Raw genomic sequence first — 21246 nt, 5'->3', positions numbered from 1 at the left:
AAAGTGTATGACATGTTAAGCTAACGTGTACAACATGTTAAGTTAACGTGTTCAACATTTTAAGCTAGCATGTACGACGTTAGGCTAGCATGTACAAAATGTTAAGTTAACATGTACATGTTAACGTATATGACATGTTGAGCTAATGTGTACAACATTAAGCTAACATGTACAACATGTTAAGTTAAAGTATACGACATCTTAAGCTAATGTGTACGACGTTAAGCTAACATGTACAACATGTTGTTAACGTATATGACATATTAAGCTCACGTGTACTACATGTTAAGTTAGCATGTACGACATGTTATGCTAATGTGTACGAGACTTAAGCTAACGTGTATAATATATTGTTAGAAGAGCCAGTTTACATGATATTTATTGTATTTCTAAAGGATTTTGGAAAGACTTGTTTTATACAGCATGCTAACTATATAACTATAAAAAAAAGGTCTTCTAGATTATCTGTCAAATAAATTTTATTTTCCAATTCTCTATGCGACCCTTTGATTGCTTAAACATCTTGATGTGGCCCTTCGGGAAAAAAAATGTTGCTCACAATGTTTCCCCTAAAATGTTAGGCTGTAATTTGGTGTGGTAGTAGCCGAGTTATCCCCAACTCATATTCTGAGCAGTAACCAATTGTGCAACGTATTTGTTTAAGTAATAGCCATTTAAAATTGGGAGTCATGCCTGTTTGTCTGTTAGCAAAAGAACTCATGAGCTGCCAGATGAATTTAATGAAACTTTCAGGAAATAATCAGTGGATATTCATCTACAACTGTTTAACATCTGGAGCCAGTTTAATTCAAGATGGCTGCTGCAGCTAACCTTCATTAGCCAATATTTAAATGGCTCCAGCTCAGTCAATTTAACAAATATTGAGCACATATATGGTGTGGTAGTAGCTGACATCTTGCGATATTGTATAAAATTGTGCACAACGCTGTTTTTGACCAAAACGGCACCAACTTTGTCTTTTCTCAACATAAGATGATCGTAGTGTAAAACTCTGACCTAAAAGGTGATATGCATTCTTTCACATTCAAACAACCAGGTTTAGTGGAGGCAGTTAACCTGCCTGAAGCTAACGTTGTTATTTATTTATTTATTCCAACTTTTGCAGCCGAAGCCATCACCCAAACATGTCTAACGCCCGTTTTAGCCACTAAAATGTGAACTCTGACTCTTCACACTTTGGGTGGACATAATGGACATCAGGGTGTTCTAAGGCAAGAAGTGTCGCTGCTAAAAGCATCAAAATGTGCAGAAGCCACTCAAACACTCTGAACTTGAGCTGTGTGTGGAGATGTAGCAGGCAGGACGTATTCCTGCACCGTCTCAGGGGATCACTGTGCACACGGGTCGCTGTCTGCCGCCTGTTTGCACCGTAAATGTCATTTTATCGCCCATAAAAATCTACGGGCTGGAATGGAATTCAAAGGAAGCGCTCTACCGATGTGCCTTTTACGGCACGTTCTCGGCCGGACGAATAAATTTATCACCTCTCTGCCGACGCTCATGAGGCAGACAATAAAAGCGTCTAAAATAACTGTTTATGATTGAAGTCACAAAGGCTCGACCCCGTCCTTCTGCTCGCAGGTATGATGTCAAAACACTGACGGAGATGAAAACCTTTTAACTGCAGTTCGCTCGAGCGTCGTCAGTCTTGCATTCCATCTGAAGTGCTCGCACGGAAGCAAAATCTCAAATACTGTCTGCGAAAGACGAGAAAAACTCAAATCTTATGATTTATTTCATACAAAAGAAAGAAAAACAAAACTATTAGGAACAAAATTATCAAACTTTCAAATATCTATATACCAGATCATTAAACAGCTGGTGGCCTTAGTTAAAATATTAAAAAAATAATAATGAAAAATTCCAAGTTTGTGCACCTTTTAAAGAATCTGTTCAATTTTGTGTTTATGATGATGATTGGGGCAGTTGTGTCTGAGTGGTTAGAGCAGTCGTCCTCCAATGGGAGAGTTGGGGGTTCAATTCCACCAGCAGTCACATGCTGAAGTGTCCCTGGGCAAGACACTGAACCCCTCATTGCCTCCGATGTGTGTCCCATCAGTGTATGAATGTGATAAAGTGCTGATTATTCTCTACTGATTCAGATTGCTGGTCTAGTAGAGTGCTGTATGAATGTGTATGAAGGTAAATGAGGGCACAGATTGTATTGTTAAGTGCTTTGAGTATCTTCTTCCTCCTTCAGGCTGTAGGTCCCGCTCGTTTCGGAGCAGGGTCAGCCACATGGGCTCTTCTTCTTCATTTTGCTCTGTTTTGTGTATCGTCTGTTGTGAGATGGAGTGTCTTCATATACCACTGATCTGAGAGAACGTGGTGGGACATACGGCTGGAGCAGATCAGTAAGATAGGAGGGGGCAGAGCTGTTTTAGTGATTTATAGACATACAAGAGTATTTTTAATTTGATTCGAAGGTGAACCGGAAGCCAGTGTAGGGAGGCCAAAACAGGTGTAATGTGCTCTCTTTTGCTTGTGCTGGTCAAAAACCGGGCTGCTGCATTTTGGACCAGTTGGAGTCTAGCTATGGAGGTCTGACTGATACCAAAAAGGAGTGAGTTGCAATAGTCGAGCCTGGATGTAATGAATGCATGAATTACTGTCTCCAGGTTATTTTTGGACAATATTCAGTTATAGGTTGTGACAACAGTATTTTTCTTAATGGAACTGACAAAGAAGAAATAATGAATGTAATACAAAATCTGACAGATAAGAGATCAAAAGACTGGGTGGACATGGATATGATGTTTGTAAAGGACATAATGAGTTATGTTATCGAGCCGTTTACATATATATGTAATTTATCATTTTCAAAAGGAATATTTCCAGACAATATGAAAGCAGCTAAGGTAGTTCCTCTCTTTAAAAATGGTGATAAATGTATGTTCAATAATTATAGACCAATATCCTTATTACCACAGTTCTCAAAAATTCTAGAAAAACTATTTGTGATCAGATTAGATAAATTTATTACTAAACAAAACATTCTAAGTAGCAGTCAGTATGGGTTTAGAGCAAAAAACTCTACATCAATGGCTCTCATGGAAATAATAGAACAAATAACTACTGCTGTCGATCAAAAACAGTATTGTGTTAGTATTTTTGTTGATTTTAAAAAAGCATTCGATACTATTGACCACACTATTCTCCTTGAAAAATTAAATAAATATGGTATAAGAGGACCAGCCTTACACTGGGTATCTAGCTATTTGAAAGAAAGGAAACAGTTTGTACAAATAAATGGTGTAAGATCTGACCTCTGCAATATCAAGTGTGGAGTTCCTCAAGGCTCTGTACTTGGACCAAAGTTATTTATTTTATATGTGAATGACTTAGTGAATGTATCAGGACTCCTCAAATGTGTCCTTTTTGCAGTTGACACCACATATTTTCTTTGGGTAAAGATGTAAAACGGATGTTGGAATTGATGAAGACAAAATTTGATAAAATACAAACTTGGTTTAAACTTAATAAATTATCATTAAATTTAGATAAAACTAAATACATGATATTTAGTAAAAAAAAGAGAACTGTTGATGATCCATTTAAAATTGAGGGTGTTGAGATTTGTAGAGTTAATGAGATGAAATTTTTGGGTGTAATCATTGATGAACAGCTAACATGGAAAAATCACATAAATTCTGTAAGAACAAAAATATCTAAATCTATTGCAGTACTATACAAAGTCAGGGAATTATTAAATGATAAAGCTCTGTACATGTTGTATAACACAATTATTGTTCCACATTTAATCTATTGCATTGATGTTTGGGGGAAAGCGTGTAAAACATTTACAAAACCTATTTTTATTTTACAGAAAAAAGCTGTAAGAATTATCACCAGAAAGCATTACAGACACCCATCAAGCACATTATTTTATCAACTGAAGTTACTAAAGTTCCATGATTTGGTAGATTATAGTATTTTATCAGTTATGTATAGGGCTCAAAATAACACATTACCATTAAATATCCAAAGAAATTTCGTTAAAAGACAAAGTTGTTATAATCTTAAGGGGATAGAGATATTTGACAAACCAAAATTCAGAACTAGTCTGAAGGGAAGGTCTACCTCAATCCAAGGAGTTGGATTGTGGAATGGTCTAGAGAGTGATGTGAAAAATGTCAAGTCAATGTGTACATTTAAGAAAAAGATCAAAGCTGAATTGTTAAAAAAAAAAAAAATGAAGTAGCTTAGTGTGTTTTTTGTATTAGAATTAGAAAAATTAAAAAGAGTTATTCATTTTGTTCTGTTACTTGAAAATTATTATGATTGAAATAATTGTTTGAAAAAAAGGGGCAGATATAATAACATTTTTTTTCTTCTTTCTGCTGCCTTTCATTTTAAATCTCTTGTATCTTTTTTATATTGTTATGGAATTGTTTTGTACTTTTTTTAAATTAATAAACTTTATACCATACCATACCTTTTACCATCTCATATTCACAGTGTTAAAAAAAGATTTGGTAAGAAATGTCAACTTCTTGACGAAAAAGTAACTCGTAAGACATGTTTATGTCAAAAAATTGGAAAAGCTAAAAAGCACCGGTCTATAAGTTGGAATTTAGGGGATAATATCGTCAGGTTCATGTTTTGTATTTTGTTGGTCTTGTTTAGTTTGTCTCTGCTACCTCAATCACACATTTTCCACGTTTGCGATCAGCACACCTGCTTCTTGACCGATTGTTGCTAAATCCTCAGTGTTCCTGTGTCTATCTACTGCACCACTCAACCCTCCTTTCTGTGGTACAGTCCGTACGTCATTGTTCTTGTGCAGTGTATGATCATCAGAGTTTAGACCACATTTCCTTGAAGTCAGCTGGGCGATGACTCAGGTAGAAGTGACGATGAGTGGCAAGGAATGAGCTTCCCCCTAAATGAAGGGTCAACTGTTGGCTGACGGCAGAGGTGTCATCTCAGATCATGGCTGACCTGTCACAGGGATCTACGTTTATTATGTCATTAACAGTCTTGACTCTGTGTGGAGCATTTGGCTGATTCGCTGCTTGAAATAGATCGCAAACTCTGCATAACCAGCTAGACACTTTGTCAGCTGGGCTGCCAACGGTGTGTTGGTTAGGGGACAATGTCACTATTGAACATTAACTTATGGAAAAAAGTCTATTTATTTTACCAGACAAATCCCACTAAGGGGAAGCATGGTGGTGCAACTGGTAGAGCTGCTGCCTCTCAGCGAGCAGGTCCCTGGTTCAAATCCCGGTCCGGGGGCCTTTCTGGGTGGAGTTTGCATGTTCTCTCCGTGCATGCGTGGGTTTTCTCCGGGTACTCCGGTTTCCTCCCACAGACCAAAAACATGTATGTTAGGCTGATTGGTAGCTCTAAATTGTCCCTGAGTGTGGGTGAGAGAGTGAATGGCTGTTTGTCTCGTTTGTCTCTATGAGGCCCTGTGATGGACTTGCGATCTGTCCAGGGTGTACCCCGCCCCTCGCATTGTGATTGTTGGACATGGGCACCGGTGACCCCTGTGACCCAAAATGGAAGAAGCGGGTTAAAGATAATGGATGGATGGATGGATGGATGGATAGAAATCCCTCTAAGATCTCAGATCTCTTTCTCAAGGCAGGCCTGCACCTAAAGGCAGCCAAAACGTGTGATTTTAAACTGTGGGAGAAAACACAAGACCAAGCAAACTCCACATGGAAAGACCCCAGGCCCAATTCGGGACATAAGCCTAGGACTGTCTTACTGTGAGGCAACAGTAAATAGACTGTACTTATATAGCGCCTTTCTATCTTATTGAGATACTCAAAGCGCTTTACACTACAATCTGTGTCCTCATTTACCCATTCATACAGCACCCTACTAGATCTCTACAAAGCTAATTGAACAAATCATTCTAAAGAGAATAATCAGTGATTTATCACATTCATACACCGATGGGACACACATCTGAGGCAATGAGGGGTTCAGTGTCTTGCCCAGGGACACTTTGACATGTGACTGCTGTGGGGTTCGAACCCCCACCTCTTGCAAAGGAGGACGACTGCTCTAACCACTCAGCCACAGACGCACAGTGATAACTAATCCATCGTGCTGCCCTAAAAGAATTTAATTCTGACTGTATTTATGGCTAGTCTGAGCCGGCCCAAGACCGAATTGAATTACTGCTGTTTTAAAACAATCTATTAAAAAAAAATCATAGCAATTCATATGGCCGATATAAACTTTATGAATCTTCTTGCTGCCATCCATATTCTTCCGCTTATCTGGGGTCGGGTCGTGGAGGTAGCAGCTTAAGTAGGGAGGCCCAGACTTCCCTCTCCCCAGCCACTTGGGCAAGCTCCTACGGAGGAATCCCAAGGCGTTCCCAGGCCAGCCAAGAAACATAGTCCCTCCAGCGTGTCCTGGGTCTTCCTCTGGGTCTCCTCCTGGTGGGACGTGTCTGGAACACCTCACCAGGGAGGCGTCCAGGAGGCATCCTAACCAGATGCCCAAGCCACCTCAACTGGCTCCTCTCGACATGGAGAAGCAGCAGCTCTACTCTGAGTCCCTCCCGGATGATCAAGCTTCTCACCCTATCTCTAAGGGAGAGCCCAGACACCCTGCGGAAAAAAATCATTTTGGCCGCTTGTATCCGAGATCTCGTTCTTTTGGTCACAACCCAAAGCTCATGACCATAGATGAGGGTGAGAACGTAGATCGATCAGTAAATTGAGAGCTTTGCCTTTTGACTCAGCTCTCTTCACCTGGACAGACCAGTACAGCGCCTGCTTCACTGCAGACGCTGCACCTATCTGCCTATCGATCTCATGCTCCATTTTTCCCTCATTCGTGAACAAAACCCCAAGATACTTGAACTCCTCCACTTGGGGCAGGACCCCCTCCCTGACCCGGAGAGGGCACTCTGCCCTTTTCCGCCTCAAGACCATGGCCTCGGATTTGGAGGAACTGATCTTCATCCCGGCCGTGTCGCACTCGGCTGCAAACCGCTCCAGCGAAATAAAGTGGAACAATCCATAAATATGTCGTTTCGTTATATACGTCGCATCGATTATGCATCACCGCTGACGTGTTACTTTTGTTACGCGTCACTGCCAAAAACCCGAAAATGTGGTCCGATCCCAGAAATGTGGACCGGTGTTGTGCCAAAAACTGATGGGCTGCCAAATGGCGGCTGCGGGAGCGTGCACGGGAGGACTTTAACAAGAATTTAACAAGATTAACACTTAAAAACAATTATTTGTTGGCTCAAAATTATAGTAAATGTGTCTCAGTCTAACATTTGCTTAATAAATGTACCTGTACTTTAATGGTCAAATCAACTTTATTAAAAAAAAATAGTTTCGCTGCCTCAGTGCTCCGTGAACGTGCAGAGGACGAGAAAAAGGAAGGCGGAACGGCTTGTTTCACCGAAATTTAACAAGAAAAGCACCTAAACAATTATTTGTTTGCACGAGATTATAGCAAAGGTGTGTCTCAGTCTAACATTTGCTCAATAAATGCACTTTAATGGTCAAATCAGCTGCATTTTGCCGGGGTGGTGCAGCTGTTTTGACGGTTCCAAGCAGAGAGCAGAATGAAGGTGGGGAGACTTTGGCAGGCCTATTGAGTCATTAGAAGCTGGTGAAGATGCTCAGTCATCCAGGACATGGTAAATTCTAAAAAGTTCAAGAAAAAAAAAAACAATAAAGTATAGTATAATTAATCAAGTCCAGTTGTTTGTGTCTTGAGCTTTTTTGAATTTGTCATTATAGCCACGTTTACCTATTACATGATACAACAACATGCCATACAGCTATTACTACTCTGCTGCCATCAAGTGGCTGAAAGTCGTACTGATATTTCTTTTCAGTCAGAATTAATGGAAACGGTCATATCTCAGCCAAAAAATGGTTTATAACTATGGGAAAAAATCCATAAATAAGTTGCTTAGGCCTATAAGTTGCAGGGCATGTAAATTATGCAAAAAACTGTTACTTATAGGCCAGAAAATACGGTAGTTTCATTTTGAATTTAGTATTTTGATAGATTTGTTTTAATGGAGAGACTCGAAGTAGAACCGCTGCTCCTCCACATTGAAAGGAGCCAGTTGAGGTGGTTCGGGCATCTGGTAAGGATGCACCCTGGGTGCCTCCCTAGGGAGGTGCTTCAGGCATGTTCAACTGGGTGGAGACCCTGGTGAATACCCAAGTCACGCTGGAGAGACTATGTCTCTCAGTTGGTCTGGGAACATCTTGGAGTCCTCCCAGAAGAGCTAGAAGAGGTGGCTGTAGAAAGAGATGTCTGGGCCTCCCTGCTCAAGCTGCTGCCCCTACGACCCAACTTTGGAACAAGCAGAAGATGATGGATGGATGTTGATTTAGCTTTTGTTTGGTTCATGCTTTTTTTTTTGGTCTTGTTTAGTTGGTCTGGTCCTTCCTTATTCTAAGTGCCTGATCATCAGATCCTCGTTGTCCGTGACTAGTTTCAGTCATTCGTTTTATTTTAGGTTAGTTGATCTTGTGGATCCTTCATTTCCACCCCATCTGATGCTTCTTGTCTGCCTGTGTTAGGTCCTTTTGTCATCACCTTCCATTTCACACTTGAGGTCCTTACTGTTGGAAATATTTCGTTGTTGTTGGTCAGTATTGTCTGGGTAGGCAGAACAGAGCAGTTGTCTTGCAATGCAAGAGTTGGGGGTTTGATTCCACCAGCAGTCACATGCCAAGTGTCCCTGGATAAGACACTGAACCCCTCATTGCCTCCGATGTGTGTCCCATCGTTGTATGAACGTGCTCTAAAGCTCTGATTATTCTTTGTAGAGATCTAGTAGAGTGCTGTATGAATGGGTAAATGAGGGCACAGATTGTGTTGTAAAGTGCTTTGAGTATCTTGATAAGATAGAAATGTGCTATATATGTGTCCATTTACCATTTATATTCAGGTCTGTCCTATCATACTTCAAATATGTGTGATAATTTCAGCATCAGCCCAAAGTGTGTGGTTTGGCATCAAAGATGTGTTGCAATTTCTTTCAACAATTCAGAAAAATAACCTGGGTTTTGTCTTGGACTGGGTAAAGTTGAACCCTGTCTTCCCGGCTGATTGTATCCGTGTTGTTGCATCCCCTTATTCCAAGATGAGTTTGTTTTCAGCTGCCTTCCACCTTGTCTGTCTCAACCCTCATGTACTGTTCCTCCTCTGTGGGACAGGAGATGTCCTTCAGATCCAGTGTTACCAGTGTGAGGAGATGAACCAAAACGACTGCTCGACACCGGAGTATATCGTCAACTGCACGGTCAATGTACAGGACATGTGCCAGAAGGAGGTGCTGATCAAACCTGATGGTAAGTTGGCGTTTTAACTTGGAGGTTTGCTCAGAGCGTTCTGATTAAGATGAACTGTAGTTTTTGGTGGCAACACTTCAGCATAACTGGGGTATGTATGGACTTTTGGGATTTTTCTCTGTTTTATGGAATCTTTAAGGCTGAGAATGCAACTAAACTCCCATCAAAAGTGCCCATTCAGGGTTCCTACTTATCTGGAAATGACCGTCACGGAACACAAATCAGCTCCCAAAGGGTTCACCTCCTCCAAGGTGTATTTTCAGTAAGCAACAATATCAGTTCAAAGTAATAACAGGCAATCTTTAAAGTGAAATTCTACTAAGACGAGCTTTCACATGAACGACTCATTAAATCAGCTGCAAAATTTGCACCCTTGACATTTTTTTTCCTTCGAACAAAAGTTTCTTACCCGGAAAAAAAAATCAACCATGTTTTATTTTCTTATCAAATACCTTCCTCGTGTCTTACTTACTCACCCTGGAGAAGAGTTCAGCGCAATCTTTTGTAATTTTCAGCACAGCGGATGTTGTTATCTGTTATTTTTCTCTTTTACTCGGCTTTAAAAAGAAGGACTTGCAGTATTATTATGAACTCAAAAGACAAAATGCTGGTCTGTAATGCAGTGTTTTTCATTTGTTTGCAGTCTGCTGCTTCATATAAATCCAGACAGCCCATTTTATGATCATTTTAAAATTCTGTCTTCCTGCTGCCCAATCCCCAGAAAACACCATCGCTGATCATTCTCATATTCAGCTCCTTCTGGTTCAGATTCGTTTTGTTTGCCTTGCAGAAAATAAAATGATCCAGGCGATAAAGTGCACACTTTGACAGTTTGCCTAAGCCAGAAAAGAGAAAAATAAACACCCAAGAAAAACATCTGTTTATTATCTCTGTTGTAGCATCGTTAGCTTATTAGTGTAAAATGTAATTAGCTAAAGATGCTAGCGTTAACCGTTAGCATGGTGCGTATCCTAAGCATGGATTACGTGATTATCAATTAACCGTTTGAGAAAAAATTGACTTTCTGGAGTTATAAATGATATGATTAAAACTATAATAAATTTGAAACTGTTTTTCTTAATTTGTCTGCTCATAATGAAGTTTATTGCCAGAAACTACCAATGGGTCAAATGTATAAACATTTTTAGGTCCTATTTGTTTTTGCAGAGCACTTTTATCATTAAATAACAATTATTTGTCATAGTTTGTGTCTTTCATCTAGTCTTTGGTTTGGTTTTAGGTTTCTGCTGAGATTTTTTTTAATTAATTTTTGGATGTTTTGTGGTCCATTTGTATGTTGTTGTTTTTTTCAATCTTCCCACAAACTGTTTTCATAATCCTTGTTACTCCTATGGAGCCTGTGCAGCTTTTGTAAAACTGTTGATCCATCATGTTTTATCATAGAATTCCTTTATTAGTGCATCATGGTGTGTGATTACTGTTAAAAGTGGGATAAGATATAATTGTACAGTATATTCAAAAACATGCTATACAAATCATCAGGGAAGCATTCCATTGTAAAAAATAAAATAAAAGTAAAAAATAACAGTATGCTGCTAATGTATATTAAATGGTTTAATAGGGTCCTCAGACTGGCTCTTATAAGGCTCTGGTGGAGTTCCTGGAGTACCGGAGTTCCCGGTCATTCCCTCTCCTGGTTGGCTCCAGTCTTGCTTGTGTCCTGTTGTCTGGATATCTTGTCTCATTTTTGTTGACAGATTGACTTTCAATGAAGTTTGTTCCACTACCTAAACCAGAATTTAGTCTGCACCTGGCTATGAACCAAAATCATGTCTGCATGTCTTTAACCACATCCTTCTCCACGTAATATACGAGAAGCTGTGTCTGGAGGTTTGATGTGAGGCACAGTGTTCCAGTGACTCAGTCGAGGCTCAAACTTCACAACTCAGTCTGGAGTGCAGTTGTCTCACCCTACCTTTTGCTTGAGAATTATATTTACATGACCGAGCTATATGCTGCCTGTAACTGTACACAGTACATGACAAATTGCTGTTCACCATGATGGAACACCACAGCACTAGCTCTATACCACCTGTGCTCAATTAGTAATCTTCACACCGGTAACTTGATAACCACTTATCCAAATACTGTACATTAAACATCCATGTTTTCCACAGTTTAAAGGCAGATTCATCTCAATGCATCGTGCTTTTTTTCCTGGATCCTCTGACCCATTTCAAACACATAATTTTCAAATGTACTAACCCATAAGTTAGATGTTGGAGAAAAAAATATTCTCTCTTAATTTACCGTACTTAAATAAAAAGAACCGCACTAGATGGCAGGAGGTTTTTAGCCGGTATTTACTTGCAAGCACAGATTTTCAGGACAGGTTACACAGATAAACAGGAAGTACACACGAAAACCAGTCATGAGAATCTGCCACGAGCTGTATGTGAAGCTTGTTTTTAATACTCTTATCAGTTCAGCTGAGCTCATAGACTCGGAGGTGACCTTGAAGCGAAATGTGCCTCACCCAGCACCTCATCCAGCTCTCTCTGCTAACCCAAACATATGATTCATGGGCAGAGTTAACATTCTCAGCCATAGTAGTTAAAAACATTCATAACCTTCATCCAAAAAATTCCCAAACTTTAGATACCAGGCACCCTTTTCAGGTTTTGTTTTCAGGCTAACATCCCGTGGTTGTGGTGGCTCAAAAAGCGAGTTCCAAAAAACAAACAAAAAAAAGCTTATAAAAATTATAATAAGCTTGTGATGGTCTTGCAAAGTCCCTTTTTATCAGGATTCCAAAAAATTGGATTTACAGTAAGTGGTTACGTATTGTGGTATAACACTGGCTAAATGTTCAGGTGTACTTTTTTTTTTTAGGGTTACAGAATTTACACACCAAATCATTACGTCTGTGTGAGTTCAATGCAAATCTCAGTATGTTTCAGAAACCGATGATTTGTTGACCATGTCCTATAGAGGTGACTTACAGGTAACAAAGAGTAGAAGAGATTACTTTCTTTACCTTTTTTATAGAGGTCACTTCACTTGATGCCACTCTAGTATAGGGTTAGTGGCACATTGTTTCAAACTATCCAACATTTTTCAGTCAGGTCATCTGGACAGCTTCTTTTTTTGTACTGAAACGTTTCGCCTTTGATCCAGCAGGCTTCATCAGTCAAGGAAATGCACAACAAATCTGATTCTTCCTCCAACAGCTTACTCCAAAGTGGAACAAAGCAGTTTTGTTTGTGATAAGATGATGAAGCCTTCCGGATCGAAGGCGAAACGTTTCAGCACAAAAAAAAAAAAAAACTGTCCAGATGACCTGACTGAAAAATGTTGGATTGTATACCTGGATTATTGAGCATGGACTTTGTTGTTTTCAACCAGTTTGACACGACTGTCAACAAGGAAGAGGGCCGGCAATGAAGGAGGGAGCGTACCAAAGAGACCATCTTATCACAAACAGAACTGGTTTGTTCCACTTTGGAGTAAGCTGTTGGGGGAAGAATCAGTTTTGTTGTGTGTTTCCTTGACTGATGAAGCCTTCCGGATCAAAGGCGAAACGTTTCAGCACAAAAAAAAAGAAACTGTCCAGATGATCTGACTGAAAAATGTTGGATTGTATACTTGGATTATTGAGCATGGACTTTGTTGTTTCAAACTATATTGCAGATTTGAAAACCAAACACTCTGGACTGCTTATATCTAGCTGTTTAGACGTCTGGCGGCTGTTTTATTTTTCAGAGTAACAAGGTGACCGCGAGGTCTTGTGAAGGACATCAAACAGCATGCGGCTCCATGGTTAGACTCTCCCTCATAATTTGAGGTTTACAGATTCAGTACCTGGAGCCGCTGCTTTGTTTGGTGTCCTTGAGAGATGCTAAACCAGCACAGCCACACTGCAAATGGTAATTTTATGCTTTGATGTGACAGACAGAAAATGCGTTTTTAGTAGAAATGTGTGTACTCTTATCACTTTCAACAGGATATCTAAGAAGACAAATATTCAGCTGCACATAATTTCTTTCTGAGATAATAGAAGCCTCTGCTAGCTGAGTTTTAAATTCATCTTAATTTGATTTAATCTTTTTCTTTCTTTGAATGACACTTTAAAGATAAACCACCCGCTGTAACATGCCTTAGAAACACATGACAGATAACATCAATATAAAGAAACAGTACTTGGCAACAGAAGGGGTGGCTCGAAAGAGCAATAAAAACATACATTCTTTTATATAGACTGTATAAAGTGCCACGCTGACAAATATCAGCTAATAAGAGCCGACGGAGAATCGATATCTCCATAACTCAAAAAGTGCAATAAAATGCTGCAGCCGAACAAAACAAAGAACTCTTTTAAAGTTACACGTTCAATCTTAGCAATCTAATTACGGCAGAGAAATATATATTTTGGAAGTGAGGCTCTGCAGGCTACGTCTGTACCGTATCTGCCTAAAGTTATTCAAAACTAGAGAAACTGCATTTCCTGCAAAAATGCAGTGTAAATGCTTATTGCAGAAGAACTTGCTGAGAAACCGCAGTAATTAGCTAAAACACATGCTGAAATGCAGCTAAAATGGAAGAACAAGCTTAAACTAGCAGAAGAAATCAGAAAGAACACATACTTACTGAAGTAGGTTTAAATCAGCAGAAATTAGAACTAAAAAAAAAGAAATTAGCTTAAAAAAATCTGACATTAGCATAAAACTGCTGAAAAGTAGCTGAAAGACAGAAAAGTTAAACTACCAGAAGGAAGCTGAAAGAGCTTAAATTTGCTAAAAAATGTGGAATTAGCTGAAAAGCTAAGATTAGCATAAAACAGCTAAATACTAGCAGAAATAGCTGAAACTAGCATAATGAAGCTGAAAGGTGCATAACAAGCTGAAATTAGCATAAAGAAGTTAATTAGACTGAAAGTAGCAGAAATTTGCATGAAAAATTTGAATTTCTCTGAAAAAAGTCACAAAAAAAAAAGCTAAAAAGTTAGAACAAGCTTAAATTAGCACAAGAAAGCAGAAAGAACATGTTTGCCCATTTAGGCTGAAAGAAGCAAAAATGAGCACAAAAGTGGAAATAATCTGAAAAAAAGCTCAAATTATCAAAAAACTGCTGAAAGGTAGCTAAAAAAGCAGAAACGAGCTTAAATTACCAGAAGCAGGTGGAGAGCACATTTTTGCGTAACTAGGCTGAAAACGTTAAAATGAGTGAAAAAGTGGAATTAGCTGAAAAAGCTTAAATTAGCATAAAACAGCTAAATAATATCTGAAACAGTAGAAAAAGCCAAAACTAGCAGAAATAAGCTAAAAGGAGCATAACAAGCTGAAATTATAAGAAAAAGGTTAAAGAAGAACTAAAATGTTATAGTTAGCAGAAAGAATCTGAAAGGAGCACAAAAAAAATGAAAAAACTGCTGAAATTAGTTGACAGTGGCTAAAAAAAGTTTAAATTTCCACAATGAAGCTGAAAGAAGCTGAAGCAGAACAAAATGTGAAAGGAGCAGTAAAAGGTTGTAAACAGATCTAAAGATATGAAGGATGGAAAATGAGCTCAGTTCAGTTCCTATAAAGAAAAGTGACAGAAAAATCTAAATATTTTTAAAAGCTAAAGTTGCACCAATACCAAAAGTCATAGCAGGATTGTCCTGAAAATGCTGAACATTTTATGATTTGTTGAAATAACTTGAAAACTGCGGGGTGAGAATCATGCCGAAAAACATACAGAAGAAGCTTACAAGTTTCATAATATTCATAAAATTGACATCTCTCCGGTTCGGTGTCTTTTTTTTTTCTTCAGGGATACATTATCGGAAGTCCTGCGCCTCCTCCGGTGCCTGCCTCATCGCCTCCTCCGGTTACCAGCAGTTCTGCACCGGCAAGCTGAACTCTGTGTGCATCACCTGCTGCAACACGCCGCTCTGCAACGGCCCCAAGAGGAAGCGTCCCGTCCCGTCGACGGGAACAACGAACCGCTCCCTTCTCTGCCTGTTGATGCTGACGTTCCTTCCGCTCATGTAGACGCTCCGTCACATCTTCACCGTACGGTTCATTCGACTAAATTGCTGCCAGGTTTTCTGTAATAAATCCTCAAGTTACGACTTGCTTAAACCTGAATGTCCTACATTTTGTTTCAGGTCCATCCTGTGAGACATCTGGACACCAGTTTGATTTAATTTATTTTTATTTTTTTCAGCCTCGCATAAAAACGTAACTCCTTCAATTGAGAATGATGATGAAATGAGACGAACACACCTAAATAATTTCTAGCTCATTTATTGTCAACATGCTGTATTTTTGTGAGGAACCTGCTCTGACATCAGCTTTATGCTGTAAAAAGTCACTTTATTTTGTGATCTTAAATTTATTTACGGTTTAAAGCAGCGTCATCAGGTCTAATTCTTGTTGATACCTTTTGAATCCAGCTTAGATTAGAACTAAGGGCCCATCTACCCTACTCCGACTACTTTCAATAAACTGAGATTAGTGCTTATAGTCACAGAAACTAAGTTTTTAGTGAGAATGATTTTTTTTTGGTTTGTTAATGCTTTTAAAAACTGTAGATTTTTTAAAAACAACGCATCTTTGTAGATGTGAAATAAGAGTTGCATTTGGGCCTAAAAAATCCGACTCGACCCGGCCTCCAGTACATAGCCATTTTTTTCTGAACCCGACCCGATCATTTAACTAATCGCCCCAAAAAATTTTGACTTGATTTTTTGTGTGATTAAGTTTTTACTGCTTTTATAAGCAAATCAGTTTGACATGATAGTTTAAAAAAACGTATTTCAAAGAAAGGAAGATATAAGGTTTTTGTTTATTATCAAGTCACCAAATGGATATTAACATACAAAATGAATAGCCTAAAAAAAAAATCAACTCTAAAGATAAGCTATTATACAGATGAACAAAAATACTTTTAGAGCAAAATTTTATTGAAAAGTATAGAACGAGGCTATTTTAGTTGAACGTGCTGCTCACTTCGGCTTTTGTAGCTTCAGATGCTGCAACTTCCTTCACCACAGATAACAGCAGGTGCGGAGACGCGCGCTACCGATGATCCGGTGATCCATCTGAAGCTTAACTGGACTTTTTTTTTTTTTTTTTACCTCTTTCAACTGGCCAGTCTGTGGACGCACGCAGCTGATGATCCCATTGTCTATCTGAAGCTTAACAGGACATTTTTTTATCTCTTCAACAGGCAGTTCGGACCTGTACATTAACACAATTTTACATTGTGCATTCTTATTTAGTTTTCTTTGCACTGTACAACTTGTAAAGCCGTATCAAAATCCCGAGACCGACCCGGCCCACCCATCAAGCACATTATTTTGTCTCAACCTGAAATTCAGGTCAAGCCGGGCCGGGCCGGGTTAGAAATCGCATCTCTAATGTGAAATCTAAACTTATCTGAAACAAACTTGGCAACCTTGTTTTTCAAATTTTTTAAACAAAGCTCACTAACTTTGTTGCCTCGAAACAAAAACAATAGAGCAATTTTTAGTATTTTATTTTCCTGCTTCTGGCTCTCTTTTATCCCAATCCTGAGTTGAAATAGTGATCACGAAAAACAAAATTAATCTGGGGCAATAAAAAAACTTTTGTTGTTTCTTTATTTTTGTTGTATGTGGCCTCTCTCGCCACCTAGTGGAGCAGCATAAGTATAACTGCAATTTTGACAAAAATATTCAAGCAGGAATAAAAATTAAAACAATTTTTTTTTTTATATCTGTAAACGGAGCCCAATGACTGATTTTTAAAGTTACTTAGAGCACATTTTTGCTCACTTTTATGTTCGCTTTTAATTTTCCTAGGTCGTTATTTGGGTTTATTTTTTACAGGATATATAAAAGATTAAAAAAATATCCATTGGATTTGTTGCTTATTCGTCTTCAGTTATAAAAAGTATTTAATTCAGTTAAATGCTTGTTACTTTATGAATTGAGAGTTTGATTAGAGCTTATTTTCAAGTGAAAGCCTGGTGAACTAGGTGAACAATGACATATCAGTTTGCACTAGCAAGCGGTTTAAATTTAGATATTTTTTGTTGCTAATTTATTTATTTTTTAACAGCTGATGACCCCTTTTGTGGTTCACTTTCTCTAAATTATTTACGCTAGCAGAACTAATACAATGATCGTTGAAATGTTCAGATGCACATTCTTTAAAAAGTTGCATTAAATAAATAATTTGCTTGTGGATTAAACTTTAATTTCACTGCTTGCCTTAGATTTTTGTCCCTCCCATTATTGTAAGTACGGAGCAAAAATCCACTACTACACTGTGCGTGTGTGTGTTTATTTTTTATTAATTTTATTAGGGTTTAATTCATGATACTGAAGAGAATTTGGACAGATGGATCAATGTTGATGATTTTATTTTTTAGTAGTCTTCTGTGAAGAGTAACACTGTATTCTGCTAAATTGTGATTTGAATAAATGTTGCAGAAAAATAAAAAAACAGTCCTTACATTGTGTTTGTGACAGAGCAGCAACACTTCAGCTGTCAGCTTTACATACAGTTATTTAATCAGAATTGTATTTCTGTCAGAAGTGCTACATCTAGCTGCTGCTGCAGTTTTCAGTCCCCCAGATTTCTATGTAAATAACGGTAATGTAAAGCTGATGGCAGTGAAAAAGGTTTATAAAGCTATGCAATAATAATTTGTCTATTTCTTAAAGTCAAAGGAAGGATAAGGCCAAGAGGTTTTTTTTTAAAAGGCCAACTTTATTAATACTGTAGTTCATGACAGACCAAGAAGGGATGACTCAGACTTTCAGCCCTGTGACTACCACCAAGCTCTGCTCCCAGTTATCCACACTTCCATTTACCCTGTTAATACTACTCCTTCTCCTGGTCCTACTCATACGTCCACCTATTTATGTCACAGCATTTGATCTATTTTGGACCCCTGCTTTAGCAGAACCAGGCTCATGGCAAGCAGCCATCTGCTTCGACCAGCTGGGTTTGGTAGGAACAGATACACAATGGCAGGTCGAGAATCACGTTAAGATAGAAATGGTATCTAATGAAAACTATTTGTAACAATTCATTTTAAGAAAATGAGGTCATTTTGTCCTCCACTAGTCTAATCCTATAGCAGCATAACAAGCCAACCCTAACTATAGGATTTATCAAAAAGGAAAGTCTTAAGTCCAGTCTTAAAACTGGACAATGTGTCAGCCTCGCGGACAGAAACTGGAAGTTGGTTTCACACGAGAGGAGCCTGATAACTGAAAGATCTTCCTCCCATTCTGCTCTTGGAATCTCTAGGAACCGCAAGTAAGCCTGCAGTCTGAGAGTGAAGTGCCCTGTTAGGAAAATATGGAACAATAAGAACAGTAATATAAGATGGAGCTAGGAAGTTGAGGGCTTTGTAGGTTAGAAGTAAGATTTTGAATTCTTGAAATTGACAGGGAGCCAATGGAGAGAAGCTAAAACTGGAGAAATATAGTCTCTCCTACTACTTTATATATAATATATATTACATATAATATAATAAATATATATATAATTGTGTATCATATATATATTATATACAAGTATAATAAAGTGAATTGAACTGCATAACATGAAGTTATGCTGAATACTCGTTTTTTTGAAGAAAGGAAGCTCCACAGACGGAAAACGTCTGCAACAATGGAATCAAAGTCCAGTTGTTTTGTTCTTATTTTAATAATTTTATTTACAATGTCCTGGATGACTGAGAATCTACACCAGCATGCCGAGGAGTGAGGAAACAACTAAAACATGCAGAATACTGGCATGCAGTGACCAAGAGTGGGCACCACTGGATGAGTCAGAATTCAGCTCCTAAATGAGATCATTCAGAAAGCTACCTACAACAAGTGAGATATTAACTGCTTATGACAATTCCACAGGAACAAACCTTAAAATATTAAAGCACCTTTTTAGAAAAGCACTCGCAAACCAGATAAATACGTACTTTCTCTAAAAATACTGTTCCGATCACAGTATACTGTAAATACTTCCTGCTTTTCCACTGGTTTTTGCCTTTTTACCGTTTCTTTAGTAAAAATATTGGTTCAGATGTAGCTGAGGATGTTCAAGCTTGGATTCGTCTTCCTACAAACGATGTGAATATGTCCATACCTTACAATAGAGCAGAGTGTTTAGTTTACAATGAAGCAGCTCCTACTGGATGAATCACGGGGAACAGTTTTTTTTTACAAAGTGATGAAACGTTCAAAATGTGGGGCGCTCAGCTGTTAAATACTCATGTGAGCGGTAGTTAAGGCCCCGTTTTGTTGCAGATTAAACACTGAAGAATGAAGAGGGTCCTGCAGCGCCACGACTGAGCGTCATTAAGCCTGAACGCAGAGGAGGAGGAGGGAGTGACGAACACGGCGGGGAAGTGCCGACTGCAGGTCTCCTGGGGTTAAGAAGCAGCAAAAACAGGAGATTATTAAAAATAACAAGGCCCTCCTCTGTCTTGCTCTAATGACAATCACGCCAGGGCTCTGACGGCAGGGAAACTTCAGCTGATGAGGGGGGCCTTGGCTCGTCTGCTTTGTTTACTGTGCAGAATAAGTTCAGCGGAAATGAGGGGCGAAGGATTCGTTTGTGTGGGCGAGAACATTTTGCACAGATCGCAGGTCACACGGAGGACGGCGAGATCAAAAGCCTCCAGGGAGTCAATTACCCGCAGTCCGTCTGTCCAGACGCCGAGCGTCAGAAATTCATCCATCCATTATCTTTCTCGCTTATTCCATTTTGGGTCACGGGGGTCGCCGGTGCCCATGTCCAGCAATCACTGTGCGAGGGGCGGGGTACACCCTGGATGGGTCGCAAGTTCATCACAGGGACGCGTCAGAAATGAACAGAATCAATTGTTTATTTCTGTTTCTAGTGTTGTGTTCAAGATCACCTAACCCGAGACCAAGTCAAGACCAAGACTTTTAGGGTCCGAGACCAAGACCTCAAATAAAATGAATAAAATATGAAATTTTATTATAAAATATTTTTTATGGAAGTGATATACTGCAACTTTAAATTTGATTTCAAATGAATATATCAGGGCAGCACGGTGGCGCAACTGGTAGAGCTGCTGCCTCTCAGCGAGCAGGTCCTTGGTTCAAACCCCGGTCCAGGGGCCTTTCTGGGTGGAGTTTGCATGTTCTCTCTGTGCATGCGTGGGTTTTCTCCGGGTACTCCGGTTTTCCTCCCACAGACCAAAAACATGCATGTTAGGCTGATTGGTAACTCTAAATTGTCCCTAGGTGTGAGTGAGAGAGTGAATGGTTGTTTGTCTCGTTTGTCTTTATGTGTCCCTGTGATGGACTTGCGACCCGTCCAGGGTGTACCCCGCCCCTCGCACAGTGATTGCTGGACATGGCACCGGTGACCCCCGTGACCCAAAATGGAATAAACGGGTAAAGAAAATGGATGGATGGATGGATTAATATATCAGGTTTTATAAAATTTCAAAGCTACATAACAAAGAAATCAGACATTCAGTGGTCTAACTTCATGTGATTCAACAATAAAATTACACAATTGTTAAATTGGAAACAGTTTAATCACATGCCAAGTCTTAAAACACTGTAGTGGTAAAACAGTCTTCATAAGTCTGAACTTAAGACCAAGGATAACCAGATAGTTGCACAGTGGTTTCAATAAAGTAGTAGATATACACCTAAAAAGTTACATAAATAGATATTAATTACAAGTATATTCTTTGTGATTTAAATAGGCAAATTTTATAACTGATGATATGGCAGACATCTTCTCCTGCGCCCAGACAATCATTTCTCACTTTCTTGGAGTGACCAGTGTTGCCAGATAGTTGAGTTTTTTTTAGCCCAAAAATATATTAAAAACCACCACATCACACAAAAATCCACCCAATCAATATATTGTTACAATATATTTACTGTTTGAACATGAACACACATCAGTACAAGAAAAGCTAATTTAACAATATGTGGCAAAATGCA

The 21246-nt window shown here is 38.9% G+C and overlaps 1 protein-coding gene across 1 annotated transcript in view; it reads left to right on the top strand.

The window, feature by feature from the left end:
* LOC119429097 (ly6/PLAUR domain-containing protein 1-like) overlaps nt 1-15349 on the top strand; it is a 17965-nt gene extending 2616 nt beyond the window's left edge. The window contains exons 2-3 of the mRNA XM_037696815.1: nt 9183-9317; nt 15090-15349. Coding sequence (XP_037552743.1) covers nt 9183-9317; nt 15090-15310 — 356 coding nt within the window. The 3' untranslated portion in view covers nt 15311-15349. The remainder of the gene's footprint in view (nt 1-9182; nt 9318-15089) is intronic.
* Nucleotides 15350-21246: the final 5897 nt, after the last annotated feature.

The sequence above is a fragment of the Nematolebias whitei genome, chromosome 23, assembly GCF_014905685.2.
Source record: "Nematolebias whitei isolate Nwh7 chromosome 23, NemWhi1, whole genome shotgun sequence".
NCBI classification, from domain to species: domain Eukaryota; kingdom Metazoa; phylum Chordata; class Actinopteri; order Cyprinodontiformes; family Rivulidae; genus Nematolebias; species Nematolebias whitei.
Note: the sequence above shows the minus strand (reverse complement) of the source record. Positions and strands in the feature narration are given on the sequence as shown.